Source organism: Danaus plexippus, chromosome 12, assembly GCF_018135715.1.
Source record: "Danaus plexippus chromosome 12, MEX_DaPlex, whole genome shotgun sequence".
Taxonomy (NCBI): Eukaryota; Metazoa; Arthropoda; class Insecta; order Lepidoptera; family Nymphalidae; genus Danaus; species Danaus plexippus.
The window spans coordinates 7,630,480-7,647,623 of record NC_083545.1 but is presented as its reverse complement, the minus strand read 5'-3'; the positions used below and the strand labels follow the sequence as shown (position 1 = coordinate 7,647,623).

Below are 17,144 nucleotides of genomic sequence, written 5' to 3'. Positions count from 1 at the left end.
TTGACGTTTCGCTATATTGTAACAGAGGTTCTTAGGCTTTAAATCCAGAGTTTTGTTATTCCAAAATATATTTGATTGTGTACTGGTCCGAGCAGTAGTGGTCTGTCCGTATAGCTAAGTTATTGATGGATTAAGGCAAGAATAAAGTAAATTCTATTGACTTATTAAGTTAAAATGAACTAGAGTCAGGTTTTTAGAATTTTATTACCTTCAATTCTTTATAAATTTTATATCGGAATGATCGTTAACTTAAAGAAATATCAAAAATAATAATGCTATTTACTGAGTTATTTAATTTGTAAAGCGATTTAAAGTAATTGTCGGTTGCAAAAAGTCAATTGACACGACCACACGAACTACGTTTTCTCACGGTTCTCTAAATTGTTTACATCGGACTGAGGTTTAAGAGATTTTGAAATGAAATAAGAAGTTCAGGTTAATCAAAAAACATAATGGATTGAAGTTATCACACAGATTATAATATTACGGAAGTAATTTTTGAATAAATCAATGTCAGGCATAGTAGTTTGTGATGTTTGTGGGGATTCAAGGACAACACTCAAAGATTTTTGTTATTTACGAACATAATGTGGACAGCCAAACTAAAAGTAAGTTTCACAAGCATCGGTAGTCGGCAGCTAAGTGAATAAAACGTCCAACGTCACATAATAAAAGCTAATATAAGTATTGCTATGTACTTCAAGTTCAGCGCGTATTAATTGAAGTCATAATATTTAATGTCATTAGTCCTAATAGGTTGAATATGTTTCTATTTTAAAGTAAGTCTGTTTTTTTATTGGATTATATTGAATGTTAGTAAAGTATGCGGGTCTCGCGTTATCTGAATTGTAATTTACAGTATTGTGATATGTTATAATACTTATGTATATCACTAATTTCATTAATTGTGTTTATTTAAAAAATATTTTAATTATTACGTGTATTGTCTGCTTTATTAATTTTCGAAGGATCTTTCTATCTTAAAGTAAATATATATATTTCTTTAAGGTAACTGGGTTGTAGGTTCAATTCCTGCTTGTGTCAAAGAATTTTTCTTTCTACATTTTGTAATTAAAATTTTGATTTAAGTTATTGCTTTAGGTTAAGAACACAACCGTCCGAACCCTCGAAGAATGTAAAAATCTAAGTCTATTAAAAAATCTCGGTGTCCATTACAATACTTTTTAAATATTTCAGACCACCGAGAGGTGTTTCAATAAAATTGTAATTCCAGCTGTGTTTCCGAGATTACTCGCAAGGGGAAGGCTGTGACAGACAAACACATAAATCAAGATAACCGCTATGTCTAAGACCTGTTTAATTTAAAATTGTAAACCGAGTTATTTGTAAATATCGTATTTTATGGAGAAAATTTTATGCTTTGAATCTTTCTTTGTTACTGTATCCTGTTTTTATTAATACTATTTACCGATAAATTACGTTTATTTGTGGGTTTTAAATTAAGGATTTGTATTCGGGATTCATTTATGTAAATAACAGTATTATCGTCAGATTTGAGAGGGGAATTCATGTTTCCTAAATATACTACTCATATACACCAGCTTGTATATCTCCTTTGGAAACAGAATCACATGTACTCAATTGATTCTTCATGTTATATACAATATATATACATATGAGTATATAACAATCGTCCTATCACATCGTGAAGAAAGGTGTTATAGGGAAATAAGATTTCGCATTTATAACACTAAATATAAGCATTGATAACTATTAAGTAACATGTCTATTCGTGTGTCTGTGTTGTATTAACTCAGTTACTGCTGGTGTACGGTAAGAGTAAGTAGTATACCGCTTCATCATAAACACCACAATGGGTTTATGAAATGTTTGGACGCGTTCGGAATTATAATATTTGATAAGCTTTCTCAAAACTGATAGGATGTTAGCCATAGGATGTATTTTTATGGGACACTCCTTCCTTAAGAATTCAATAGATACATCTTATTAATATAAAAAAGGGATATTAAAAAACTTTCTTATAACTTACAAGAGCATGAATCAAAAGGTAAAAACGTTGATAAAAGTTAAGTTTGTGGGATATATCTTTTCTTTCCTTTATATTTCCTTTCCAAACTTGTGCTAGTTATATGTTTAGGGATACGTATATGCTATATTTATATATATGCATATTACGATTACAATTGTACTTCACAGTTCCAATACTATGAACAATAGAAGTAACTCAGCATTGTTGTTAATGAAAGAATGCCCCTAATGTGGTTAGGCACCAACCCAGACGAAAATCAAAACCCTTCTTATTCTAGAGGTCCGTGTGAATGTAGACTCTCGTTATTAGTGCTTAAATATATTGTACGTGTGAATCTATCTTATAAATTGTTAAATAGTGAAAAATGAATGAAAATTATTACAACATTGTATAAAGCTTTAAGATTGAAGGTTTTCGAATAGATAGTAAATGCTATAATGATCTATGGTCGGCAATTACAAATTACTTATATATTTTTTTGTTTTTACAATATGTAAGACACAATTAACGGAAACAATAAAAGTAAATAAATGGCAATAAAACTACTAGAAGAAAAAACTTTCACTAACAAAGTCGCTGGGCGCGTAAGCTCGTAAGCTCCCGCCCCGCTAGCGAGTGGCGAGTCAGTCTGCCGGCGGCGTCGGACCGGAGTGTACGTGTGCCGCGAGTGAGTGCCGAGTGACATGCCCGCCCGCGCCGTGGCCCTGCTCGCCACCGCGGCCCTGGCCCTAGCGGCCGCCCCGCCCGACCCCTGCTATGAGGACACTCGGCCTCGTCGGTGCATTCCTGACTTCGTCAATGCCGCCTTCGGGAATCCGGTCGTCGCTTCCTCCATATGCGGAAGACGAGGGCCCGAAAAACTCTGCGACCCTCCCGGGGATCAGAACCCTGAGAACTCATGCAGGGTCTGTGATGCCACTCGCCAAGATAAACGGAATCCCCCCGCTCATTTGACCGATCTGAACAATCCCCACGACGTAACCTGCTGGAGATCAGCCGCTCTTCCTCCCGCCACCTACGACTCTCCCCCTGATAACGTTTCCCTCACTCTGTCCCTTGGGAAGAAGTACGAGCTGACCTATGTCAGCTTGCAGTTCTGCCCGAAAGCTGCGAGACCTGACTCCGTGGCCATCTACAAGAGCGCCGACTATGGTGTCACTTGGCAGCCATTTCAATTCTATTCTAGCCAATGTAGACGAGTCTACGGACGGCCGAATAAAGCCACGGTGACCGCTGCTAACGAACAAGAAGCTAGATGTTCCGATTCTCATAGATTGGCCGGTGAGAGTTCAGGGGGTGCGAGATTGGCCTTCAGTACATTGGAGGGTCGCCCCAGCGCCGCCAACTTTGACATATCTCCGGTGCTGCAAGACTGGGTTACGGCGACCGATGTAAGAGTCGTGTTTAACCGACTGCACATGGTGAACGAGGGTGATGAGGTCGACAGTAAAAAGCAGTCGGCCGCTGGAAGCCAGCACTATGCGGTCTCCGACTTCGCTGTCGGCGGGAGGTGCAAGTGCAATGGACACGCGTCCAGGTGCATCCCTTCCAAGGACGAGGGTCAGGGGACTCAGCTGGCCTGCGACTGTAAACACAACACCGCAGGAAGAGACTGCGAGAGGTGCAAGCCGTTCCACTTCGACCGGCCGTGGGGGCGAGCGACGGCCCGCGACGCTAACGAATGCAAAGGTTAGTTCTGTCGTAGATTAGATTAGACCTTCAAATATAATAAAAATGTTATCTTTGTTACAGAACTTATAAATCTGTTGCCGCTTATCTCACACTCTGTATTTATTCACATTCGGAGATAAATAATTTACATTGTGTTATCTGCCGTTAAAACAAATATATGTCTTGACGATGTCTTTGCCGTTATCAAAATCTCGTGTCAAAGTTTAAATAAGAAAGTTATTGAATTTTTGTTGAAAGAAGGTTCCTCAGCATTATATTTATTTACATAAATAATTGTACAATTTGTTTAATCGTGTAAATTACCATAATCATACCTAGGTTATTCAGGATAAATTAACATGGAAAGCTTTAAAATTAGAGTTATTCAGAATCAGCCAAAAGATAAATAATTTATTAAAGTTAGGTACTTACTCTATGAACAAAAATAAACAGACGTTAAACGTTAACAATTAGAAGTGATAATTGATTATGCCAAATAATTTATTGTACTATGGAAGCCGTATTAAAAACGATTGTCTTTGAAAAAGAATGAAAAAAGATCATATATAACTTAATTATCCTATTTTTTTTAAACTAAAAAGCATCTGAAAAGTCTTCAAGGCATTACTTTGACTATACGTTTTATTTTGAAGAAAACTTAAAAACAAATACAGCTTCACTTAAAGTGTATAAAGTCTATAATTTTCTAAACAATGATTTATCTTGAATATTTTTTTTCTATATCTTAAACGGATGCGTTAGTATCCGTAACTGCGATCATGTCGTAAAACTATCTATTACCATAATGGGAGCACCTCTTAAGTTTGGTATATATATTCACTAATGATACCCCGGTAAGGTATAATTTTTACTAATCAAAACTAATTTCATTATATATTTGTTATGGGAAATAATTACAGCCATAACAAGCCAACGGCAACGAGACCTTATTATAGTAATTTCTGGTACAATTCCGTGTTACCGTAAACTTCTCTATTGATAATATAACAAAATTGTTTTTGCTATAAGAATATTTAGACCTCCTCGGAGACCTTAATGTTAAATTTTCACGTTTTTTGTCTATTTGTCTTGTTGAATACGGTGATCTGTAAATAATAATAACACCGGCAATCACACTAACTAGCTTATTGAATTGGATCAGTCTTGTACACCTATTAGATTATTATCAAAGTAAAAGGAATTGTTTTATTTGTTGGAATAAGGTAAAATTTTGTCGGTACTTTAAAAAGTAGTACTACTTTGGATCAAGTCCTCACATTTAGTGAAACAAAACTCTGTATTATATTTAGTTACTATCTAAGGTAAAAAATATTAAACCTTTAAAGTTTAATAATAATAAACTGATTTATTGACATCAATTAAAAATAACGGCTATTTATCATTAGTTTGAACGGCCATAGAGATTTCAACAGGGTATCTTCTTTTGGCTAACGCTCCACCCACGACGAGCCAAAAATCGAAGATCTAAATATTGAACCCACACGAAAGTGATCAGAGGTTTCTCAATCCTCGTCTCATCGATGCTTAAGGCTTTATAAACACGACAGACTACAACAAACTCCAAATTTGTTAAGGTTCTAAGCTAACTGTAATCACAAATCACGGTTATTAAGCTAAAAACAACTATAAACAACGTGATAAATAAGAAACAACAACAGTCAGTAAGCTGTAGTCAGTATAACGTATCGAGTTCACATTAATTGAAGGCGGAGATAGCGTTAATTTAAAATTATCTCTATTTCACCATAAAACGAATTATCTCTGCCCAATTCATAACAATATGAGCTAAGTAACCCATATCTTCGCCCACGCAGCTCTATGATTTGTGGCCAGCGGCATTATAACGTCGTGCATTCTATATTATAAACAGATTTTAAAATTTGTAAGTGATAGCATTAAGTGAGTAGGAATTTATACTAAATGGAGTGGATATATATTTTTTTATGGAATATAAGATATGGACGGGAATTTGACAAAAAAAGACTTTGTTATATAACATGGTCATCATTAGAGATACGACAGAAAATATTCCAGAAGAGTAGTAACTAAAATTTCGTTACAACCGCTTTTACAATTCCAGTATGTTTCTGAACAATGGTGAGGCAATGTCAAAGGGGTGCACTCTGGCTGGTGTAATCAACGCGGCCCGTTTTGGACGGGTTTTGTTTCATCAGTTACAACACTATCACATACACAGACAGTTCCGTCTTCTTCAGTCAATTAGTAGTGGTAGAATGTGCTAACACAACAGCAACTATTAACAACATTAATATTTATAATGAGATCTAAGACTTTCGCGAGTATTCATTGAAATGAACCTTATATTTTGGGATTTCCTACGCGATTGTCATTATTTTAATTACACACTCCCTACGTTTCGGTTACTTTGCAGCAACCGTGATCCGTGATCACGTGACGGACAGACGAGTTGAGAGATTCTCATCATAGTGTTATTAAAATCGAGTAGTAAATCCAAAAATGTTAGTTTTATTTCAATTAATATTTATAATTACATCGTTCCACGGACAAGTCACAACATTTAGCCTTTAGGAATTCTTGACGTATGCATTGGCTGTATTCACAGGAATGATTAAGTTGGTCATCAAAAATAACCCGAAATGAGATCGTTCCCGATGTTCAGATAGCGATGGTTTATTACAATGTTTTAGCGTTAAAAGTTGAGAGGAATCTTTATGGGTCCATGAGATTTATTTTATTGGTCACACCTCAGTTTATTCAAATCCGGTTTAACGACCATTGACAAATCGTTTACCAATAAAAATAATGCAACGTAAAAAAACTTACTGCCTTCACAAACAGATGTGATTATTTTTATTACGGAACTGATTCTGTTAGGTAATTCAATTTTTTATTCTCATATAAAACGCGCACAAACCCTAAATTGTATTCAATGTTTAGTACAAATGACCAACATTCGACAATTCTCACATAACCTACGAGAGGACAATGTACTTACTAAAATCACACAGTCAGTATCATAGACAATAAATCTTTTCAAAATCACTCGTCTAAAAGCATAGACAACACGTCACCGAACAATGCCAGCACAAAAAAAAGGCGGTCTGCCTTTTTTGCCTCAGCAAAAATTCCGACGTCACCGCTAAAGAGTCATTGTTTTAGTCTAAACTCAGAACGCATCCGCTTTAATCCTAGCGTAAATCTTATAACTCTTTAAAATCTAACATCACATAAAAAGTACATCGTAACTTAACGTAGTGCAATATATAATAAATTTGACATTGAAGTAAATATTTTTGTATAAACTTGTTTAAGAAACTTGTGTTTGAGCTATGTTAGCTTATATGTAAGCTCTGTCTTACTATTCATTTTAAAATAGTAAAGATGTTTTATGTTGGCGTATAGGCAACAATAGTTTTGCAGAATGCAACAATTGTGTGAGTGATACGCCTCGGAATGCACTAATATCGTTACCAAAAAAGCGTAGATAAGCTTTTATTTACAGCAGCGTGTTTATGGCGAGTTATCTCTCACTAGCTCACTAGTTGGCACGCAGTCAACGTATCTCGTCCACTAGAACTATCAAAGATAGAAAGTAAAAAAGGAAATGTGGCGTTCGTTGATCGAACTTCTGGTTAAAAATAATACTATTATCATCGAACGAATACGGACTTGTAACGTTGCTCGGCATAAAATTATATTAGTGTCTCATTACACGTTTCAATTGCTCGATTTACGTCGGTTCAAACTTAAAAGTAATAAAATTATGAAAACTTTAATCTAACAAGCGTGCTGTATTCACGTTTCAATGCAAACCGCATTGCATCCCCTGTCAGCGTTTAGAGAGCTCTAAATGAATATGGCGCGTTTAAAATGACGCTGTCAGATCATTAGTGTTGAGCAAACAACGCGCGCGACGGGGGAGGGGTTGGCATCATCACAATGATGTCGTTTACTGTTACGGTGTTCTGTAACTATCATTGAGACGTGCACACACGCAGGACGACACGTATAACGCTATTTTCATTAACGTATCTACAGATTTTCTTTCAATTCATACTCCACAGTAAACGGATGAAGTGCTTATTTTTTATTACGATAAATAACTTTTGAAATTTACGATTATATTAGTTTTAGTAGTCGTAACACAAACCGGTGATTGTTTTACCGATAGATAATATTTATGCATTGATAAGACCCAGAGGTTATCGGTTTAATAATTTTATTGTATAATTAATCATTCCTTTCATAATTACTGTATTATTAATATACAGTGAATCAATCTTTTATAAATTTATTTGCTAGGCTTATTGATGGCCAGCCACACAGTCACTTTTAAGTAAAATATAATTAATTTATTATAATATCGGCTCGGGGCTCAATATTCTCAACTTGCTCATTTTATATGAGTACGTCCGCCATATGTTACAAGCAAGCGAACCAGACATCCTAAATTTCTTAGCTCATTACTCGTAAAAAGCTCTCAATCCTGGATATTCCATGTAGAAGCCTTTGAAAGTGTATATAAAAAATTAACATATCCTTACAAGATATACATATTTTAGGAGGTAGCTTACTTTTAATAGTTTAAATATAATTTAGAAACGGACATTTGATGTAGAGAAAGCATGTTAATATATCAACGGACGCCAAAAATGGGATGTGTTTATTTATGAGGCGAGTCGCTTACCTGTTTCATATATACGTATGTATGTATGTATGTATATATCAAGTGACCAACTCGTTTGTCCATCGCTCCAGCTACCGAATATCTTGGAGACCGACCTCGTATCAACTCATTGTTGTTTTAAACACCAGAAGCTTTTAGTTCGGATGAAGAGATGACAGCGAAGGGAACAGCTGTTTAATACAGCAAATAATATGACGTTGGAAAGTCTTAAGACTATTTTTGTGCTTACGAAACTATTTCATAGCAAGCATATTTATTTTCGATTTAAAGTTGACTAGGTTACGCTTGTATCTTCCTTTAAAAGTCTTTTTGTATGTCCTTCGCGAAACGCTTTTCTGGGTGAAGGGTATATGTTATTTACAGGTTTTTCTCATTATTCCTGACGGCTTTAAAATATCCTCAAACTGTTATATTGCTATGTAGTAAGAATGTATTACAGTAATAAACACTGCGGCATCCCCGAAATTGATTCAATGCGGTAGTTGATGTCAGGATAAGGCAATCACATCAACAACTGAGTATTATTAAGAATCCGTCTGAATGCAACGTCTCCGGAAGTCACGAGAGCATCCATCTTTCGTAGCCAACATTTTATCTCTTATTTTTTGTGTAACAAAGCATGTTATTCTCTGTTTTGTTTGTTTAGTGACTTTAATGTTAATACATATAATTGATTTAGAGTCTGACCGCCCACTTGGTAGGTCTGCTATTGTGTGGACAATAATGCGAGCAAGTTTCGATACCTGTGGTTTTATTTGTTTGAGGTTTACTCGGTAACACAATAGTTACCAGAAGATAAAAATATATCACACGTTTCAATATTAAAGTTCCGAATAATAATATGAAAACACATAGAACAATTAAATCGACAGATCACAGATGTTATATTTGTGAGCAATCATATAATCATATATTAATCAGTGTTCGTTTTGCGGTTATCGGAAAGGCGGGCTGTCAAATGAGCCATTGTGTTGCTAGACTTTGATTAATTTACACACTATCAATTAATATTCATTTTTGTGATGTAATCACTGTTTTTTATAACTATACTCAAGATTTAAATTGATCTTAAATTGAATAACAGATCAATGTAAATTAAAAAAAATGAAAGATTCGGTTAATCCATTGATTTTAAAGTAGAAATTTGTTCTGAATCTATAGAATTGAAATCCTCATTGTGGTTTATCCATTCACGTGTACAGTACGAGTGGATTCAGAATGCAAACAGCACACCCGACAGAGGTTCGTGATCTCTAGGTTTTATTCAAATTGACTCATTGAACTCAATACTTTCTATTTTTAAGTTATCGCTTAAAGGTTTTAGTATATTCACTGTTATAAACTTTTTTATGCGTCTCTAGCGGTCCTTTGAGCTCACTGAAAGAAAATCTGTCAGTTGACAAAATATTGGTATGCTAAAATAAAAATTATATTTAATCTGTGATCTTCATGGCTCTTACTATAAAAAATACATACAATTATTTGACTTCATTTATTGTTTTTATGTAAATTTATACTTTAAATATATTAACAAAAATAAACAAATTAACGATTGACTTATGAAGTGTGAACACGGTGTTTGTTGGTCGGACAGGAAGCTATGAAAGATTATTAAAGATGTAAGCTTTACCGCCGCCTTTGCTTAGCGACGATGGAGTTTCGTATATCAATAATAAATCCATCCACTATTGTAACTATAGACTCTGTTAGGGTTTTAATGTGTCAAAATGTTACTTACTCTTCTTTTTAATTAATTTTATTTCGTTTTTCTTCACATTATCGATACATCAATGAAGAGGTGACTCCCACAATAAAGTACAATGACACGTGACACAATTTTGAAATAAAATAATAGTGATTGTGAAATATAATTATAATTAATATTTAAAAGTAAATTTTTATAACTCTGTGTGTATAAGGCCTAATGTCATTTCTGACGGTACTAAACGTGTGTTATGTCAGGATTTATGACGTGTATTGTAATTTGCTTTTTGCTCCTTTTGTACGTTACTCTCAATGAAAGGGGTCAGCTTTAATTTAAGCGGTAATAACTATAGCGATTTAATATAATCTGTTCGGTTAAAACATTATATTTATGGCTTCGAAAAATTTTCTATATAATTTGCTTTTTATTTTTAGGACAACGTAAACTAATAATTCAGCTTGTGTAATATGATACAACTCTTTTAAGAGAGTACAAAATATGTACGTCAGCATAAAATATACTGCCTAAAAAGAAAAAACACAAACGATATTGAACGAGTTATGTTCTCGAAGACAGTGACAAACGGGGTTTAACAAAATATCGCATCTAACAGCCGCGAGGTGTTAATACGTCGCCTATTAGTACTATTTTAGTCGTAAATCATTCATTAACTAAATGAGAATGTTATTTTCATATATTAAGTGTTCTACTCATTCTATTCTGGATTTACCTGCGTCCTTTCTATGCGTGAAATATTAATTAGACGTTATCGAACACGTGTAGCTTCGATTAAAATATATATATTGTTACTTAATTCTTCTCCGAATGAGCAATATTTTTTTTGTCTTTGTGAATAGATTTCCCCTTGTATAATATTTTTATAAACAAAAGTATAGCACCGATGCCAAACCATTTATAGTTTTCTGGTGATTATATAATTCATGACATCAAATAACTATTATTCCGAAATACAGATGTTACACGCGTGCACATCGCCCTCGGAACAACTGACCTCTGCCATTTACAGACAGTACAAAATGGCCGCCCCCAACTGTCAAATGCATCGAATTCGCGTTCGATTTCGCATTGTTACCGAACTAATATATACGTTAAATTTGCGGGACAAATCATAATACGACAAATAATTTCATATATGAATAGAGTTAATTACGGCGTTTATTTATTGTATCCGTTTCACTGGTCGGGGGTCGTCCCCGATTTTATTAGCTCCATCCCTAAATAGGGGTGCACGTACTGTTGATTTATATACCGTGGAGATCGTGCGTAAAAAGTTTTGCATCCACAAAAAGAAGGTTCGTCGAAAAAAGTTCGAATAACTCTTGCTGAGCGTTTTATTTGTTGAGTTTGGTTTGTGTGTACATCATGATGTTTTGATCAAAATGGTACATGGAGAGGAAACTTGCGTTATAACAGATTTGCATGAGATTTTCTTATTAGGAGGTCGTTTATTACGTCGACGTTAATTTTATTTAATAAATCAGTTTCGACGGCGGGACTGCCATTAGTCAGGGGACTGGGATCCTCTCCGGGATCGCTCGCAGCAACGTGGCGGCTGAAGTACAAATGATCGCGTATGACGCTGATGGATGATATATTCGTCTGTCTGTCGGCGTTTAAGTTGTATTGTATTAAACGGATCTCTCTCTATACATAATTGAATGAGTTACTTTGTTTCTAGATGTCTCTAACTGAAATGCTCGATCCATAGACGCTTGTCCGTCGCTGGAGTGTTTGTCGTCGCACTTCATCTTAAGCAATGTTCATCTTAAGTCTTTTAATCGTCTGGTACCATTAGAAACAATACAAGAAGTTTAAAAAACATGAAATATGATTTGTACAGTGTAGTGATATGTGTCATTATAAATGATTGATACGACTGGTGCTGTAATTTAAATTTTCTTGTGGCAATTCGTAATTTTTTATTTGAATATTCATATTGTTTTGGATTAAAAAATGAGACAATGTTTACATTTACACGTATAGGTCTGATTTAAAAAAAAATCCGGAAAAATGCAACACATTTAATACAGAAAACGTTACAATTTTCCGTTTTTTAATCTCCCTAATATTTTAAGGGCACGTCTTGCTCAACGCTCACGCACGCCTCCAAAGGATTATCAATCTAATGGAGTCCAAACTCTGAAGTGTTACATACAAATGGCACCTCTATTGCAGTAATTATAAAGGTGATTTAGGCGTATTATAAATACAATTTTCCAATACAACTCAACGTTCCCGTTGTAATCTTGCAACCGGGAGACGGGGTTTGATTTTGTGTACATTGTAATATTAGGTAAATATCAGTCGCCCCGCACGCGTGTCCACGCATAATATTATCATCGTTCTCTTATTGGTGATGATTTGTCAGTTCTGATACGTACAATGAATTATAGACTCTATGTCCGGACATTAAAATATATTCTGGTGTTCGGTAACAGTCGGTAAGTTTATTTTCGTTGATGATAGTTTTATTAAATCCTTCACGGTATGATCTCGGAATGTGGAAAATTATGAAGTCCGTTTGCTGGTTGACGGTAAAGATAAAAAAAAACTCCTGTATGATATACCGCGGAGCTTTATATCTGTTGGGATATATTAAATTACGCGTATTTTCTCCGTTGTAGGAATAGAGAGAAGGAAATTTGTTACATCTTGGTATTAAATTAGTTTATTTCAAAGAGGCGGTAAGCAACGAGGTTTCTCTCAACCACCATCCAGCCCAACTTCATTACAATATTGTATATTTTTATGAGAAATTTAATTTGGATTTCACTTAAAATAAAGTTATTAAAAGATACGTAACACATTAAAATATCTAGATTACGATAAGGGTATTAATGTTTTGTAAAGAAAACTGTGTCTTTATTGGTCTTCAACATATTATTATGGAGTGAATGCAAATGATTTCTATATATATATTTATTAACTTACTTTATGCATTATATTAAACTTAAAACTATTTTATTATATATCTAATTAAATAACTTGATTAATTAATGAGCTAATTAACTTGACATAGTAGAATATTTAATACATAGGTGCAAATACATCTTCAGGCAGGCAGCGTTAGAGGGAAGTTTTCATAGAAAGTGCATACAGACGGACAGAATAATAAGGACTTGTGTAGGGTTTGTATGAATGGTAATAAGAGGCGTCCATAATTGCCTGCGGAGTCAACAGACTGTAAGGAGGGTAGCCGCGGTGAGACCTTCCATCACTCGCCATTTCGGTAATCAAAACCCTGGCCATGAATAATCAACTCGATTCGTTTATAACGCACGTTTAAAGCTTTTCAATTCACGTCCACTGATTAGAACAGCTACGTGCTTTAGTTTCTGTTCACCTCTTCATACATAAACCGCACGAATGTTCGAGTGAGAAGTATATACAGTGCTTATATACTTTATAGATTATGAAGGAATATAAGTTTTATGATAATGACTTATATTATCTTCAAGATATCGCTTAGCACAACGGTTTCCTGGTCTGTCCACTTGCCTTACTTTCTCGTCTGCTTTACAACACTTTTACGTCTTTTTTATTGTTAGTGATATCAAAGATATAATGTTTTACTTATATTATAGCGTTGCATTCAAAGATGCTATCGAATTTTTATAAAATGAATTAATTTTTTTATTAAACAGTGTCGAAACCTGTGCTGCCTCGCTTCAATTGTAATGAACATCGTAAAAATATTCGCAAAGCCTTCGAGGGATTGTAATGATGATGATGTTTATTATTAGACAGTATAGATGTTCTTTAAGAATTTTAAGATAAATTACTTTATATAGCGATGCTACGTGGATCGAATGCTGAATTATTTTATTACACTTCATGCCATTTGCTTTTAGATTTATGTCGGAGCTCTCTCCACTAATAAGGTTTTATGGCTATGTATATTACGAGAATAATAACTATGAATATTTCGAGTGAGAGCCTTTCTTAAACATTTAAAACGTTTATACATTTGATTGACCTTGATATTACATTAATACGGACACGTTTTAAAGCATTAGCTAAATATATTTTCTGCGGATATAAAACCTTCTTCTTATAATATTAAATATAACTACGAATTATAATCTGTTGCAAACCGAATATGTAACGTTACTTAATCGTAATTTAAAGTAATTTTAACTATTGATACATCAACCAATTGTCATTGTTCAAAATATGTATAAGATCTTGCTCAATGTAATTCATCTCAGTGCAATCATTTTATCAATGTACAACGAGGTCTCCTATCTATAATTATATCACTACAATGTTTTATTATTCGTCAAACAAATCTTGGATGAGTGATAGATGACGTGTCGCTCGCATTAACATTCATAAATACGAATTTTTATTGAAACATTAAATAAATGAACGGCGATAAGACACAGGTGCTGTTTACGAAACCCAATCGTTTCAATATTGTAATGGCGGCGTCACAACATTTATGCGGATTAATTATTAACAGCGATTAGATACGTAGCGATAAATTATAAAATATTCACGACCCAACTTATATTATCGACTTAGCCCAGACAAGATTTCCTGCAATTAAACAACTTTATGAATACGTACATAAAATGTAAATATTCTACTGCGTAATACATATACAAAAATTATAATACATATATATTTATGAAAATTAAGGAAATATTTACAATTTACGATATATCTGTATGCAAACATATTCTACCAGTAATTCTGATGGCTTGTATAATTATTTTCATCGTCAAATCAACAACAAAAGTATTAACTGTTTTCATTTTTCAATTCTAAGCGAAAAGTAAATGATTCTGCGCCAAAACGACCGAACTTTAGGTGTTTAGGTAAACACGAAAACTCATATTAAAGGTACTGTCGCAGTGTAAGATTCAATTAATAGAAATACTAATGTTGGTACTTTTTGAAGGCAATTTTTATAATTAATGTTTTTAGAGTAAGCTATAGTGCAATCCAGATCATTTTCTGGTCACGTCCCAGAGGTAGCTGTTGGTATAAATTCATTATAAACATGTTTTTTTTAGGAGTTATTATCTGGAAACTACATTTTTATATTCCCACGGTCCATAACTTTGTTTGTTTCATGCAAACATTACTGAACGTATTGCTTAACATCTCTTTAGCTACTGATTTTAGATTAAGACACGTATAAATAAAAAAATTCAACAAAATATTCGTTTTTAAAAATTATTATGTTAAATATTGTTATCGGATTATTGTGATGATTTACAATAGACACGCTACATAGAAACTTCGACAGAAAAACGAGGTATTTTTTTGAGTGATATTATTTAATGAGTGTCTTAGTCCTCGTTGTAACATGTTAGCGAAGTGTTAGTACGTTTAAGAAAACACAATTACGGAATACGCGGTGTTTACATAAACGTTTATTTCTTAAAACTTTAACAACTTTATATTAAATGATAAGCATCGAAATGAAACAATAAATGCGAATGTTATCTATATAATATGTTGGAAGATTTAAACTCTAAACTCTAAACGTGTAATATTAAGAATATTATTAAAATCACGTCAACTTAATGAATGACTCGCAACTTAAGTCATATTTCTGCTCGTATACTGTCAGCGGTAAGAATATTTCACAAGGACGCAGCAGCTTTGAACGTTCATGTGTAATATTTAATCGTGCAGCGACATCTAGCGTCGTAAATGATGAAACAACACTAAAACTATAGAGAGGATGTTGCAAACTCCTCGTTTATAGTTCTTACTAAACATTTTGTTGATTCGAGATGTATTATGTAAAGTATTTCGGTTTTATTGTCGTGAAAATGTCATCTGTTGCAATATTTATAAATGTATTAACAAATTTTTAAGAATCATTTTAACACTTTTATACAAAATATATTAAAAGGTAAAGTCCATTACTTACAGTTTAAAAGTAGGCATGAGATGAATGAAATAACCATGTATTAAAATATTTTAAATTTTTTGTTTATTTTTAGGGAATATATTAAATACACGACATTCTGTTATTGAAATGGACAATTTTGTTTATTAAAAACCGATTAGATCCAATAATGTTAGGTAACATTCGTATATATAAGTTTTAAAATATGAATATTGAAATTGTATAACAAGATATTTAATGCGAGGAACGCGGAATCCCATTAAAATATACATAAATATGTATCAGAAACCCTCCCCGACGTCCAGCAGTTACGGCGGACAGTCCGTGCGATACATTTATATGGAAATATGTAATTCCTCATTCAACGCCATTTAGTTATTTTGTTGAAGAGGAAACTCAAGATCTGCAAATGCAGGATTTCTAGTAAAACTCTGCGATCCACCTCAATACTAAAATTGATCTTAAAATCGTATTAAACTTATACGGTTTTCTCGTAACTAATCAATTAACCTATTACATTAACTCGCCATTTAAACGAAGCAAATTAATTACAACATTGCATTTCCTGTCATAAATGACAGACAGCTGTTATTCTTTTAAATTATTTTTTTATGTTTAGGTTTTCCTGCCTCTGCCAATAAATCGATTAAATTGTTTCTTACAGCCAAAAAGAGGTTTTATATCTGTATAATATGGTTCTATAACGTCGCGTTACAAACAAATTGGTTGTTGATTGTCCAACAGCTAATTATTTAATGTCGATGTCTCGCCAGTTTCCGCGAGCTTGTGCTCAATTTGTCATGTTATTGTTGGCTATGTTTAGTTTCTAATCTTTAACACTGTTTAGATTAACTTTATAACCCACGCTGTAAAGGGATCGTTGTAACTCAAATACCTAGTAGTTTACCACGACCCCATTAATATTACGTTTGAATACTACGAAAGTGAATTAAAAAATATATTTATTTATAAGAATTTTATTTTATTCAGCCATATGATGAGTCCTCAGGCAACGCTACATGGATCAGTTCGCTACGATATATATTTTCTCTATTTGTTTAATTTGAAAGATTTTTTACAAGGAAAGGTAAATACAAGAAAAAAAATTACTTTAAAACTGATTAAACATTTTTAATGCTTCAGTTATAGATATTAAATTGAATTAAAATTGCGTAAAGCA

The 17,144-nt window shown here is 33.6% G+C and overlaps 1 protein-coding gene across 2 annotated transcripts in view; it reads left to right on the top strand.

Annotated features, from left to right (window-relative positions):
• Positions 1-2,621: 2,621 nt before the first annotated feature.
• The window catches only part of LOC116772436 (netrin-B-like), a 70,188-nt gene continuing 55,665 nt past the window's right edge, over positions 2,622-17,144 (top strand). Inside the window, exon 1 of one of the 2 annotated variants that reach the window (XM_061522265.1) lies at positions 2,622-3,700. In XM_061522265.1, coding sequence (XP_061378249.1) covers positions 2,695-3,700 — 1,006 coding nt within the window. In that variant the 5' untranslated portion in view covers positions 2,622-2,694. The remainder of the gene's footprint in view (positions 3,701-17,144) is intronic. The other variant, XM_061522264.1, reaches the window with a different exon arrangement.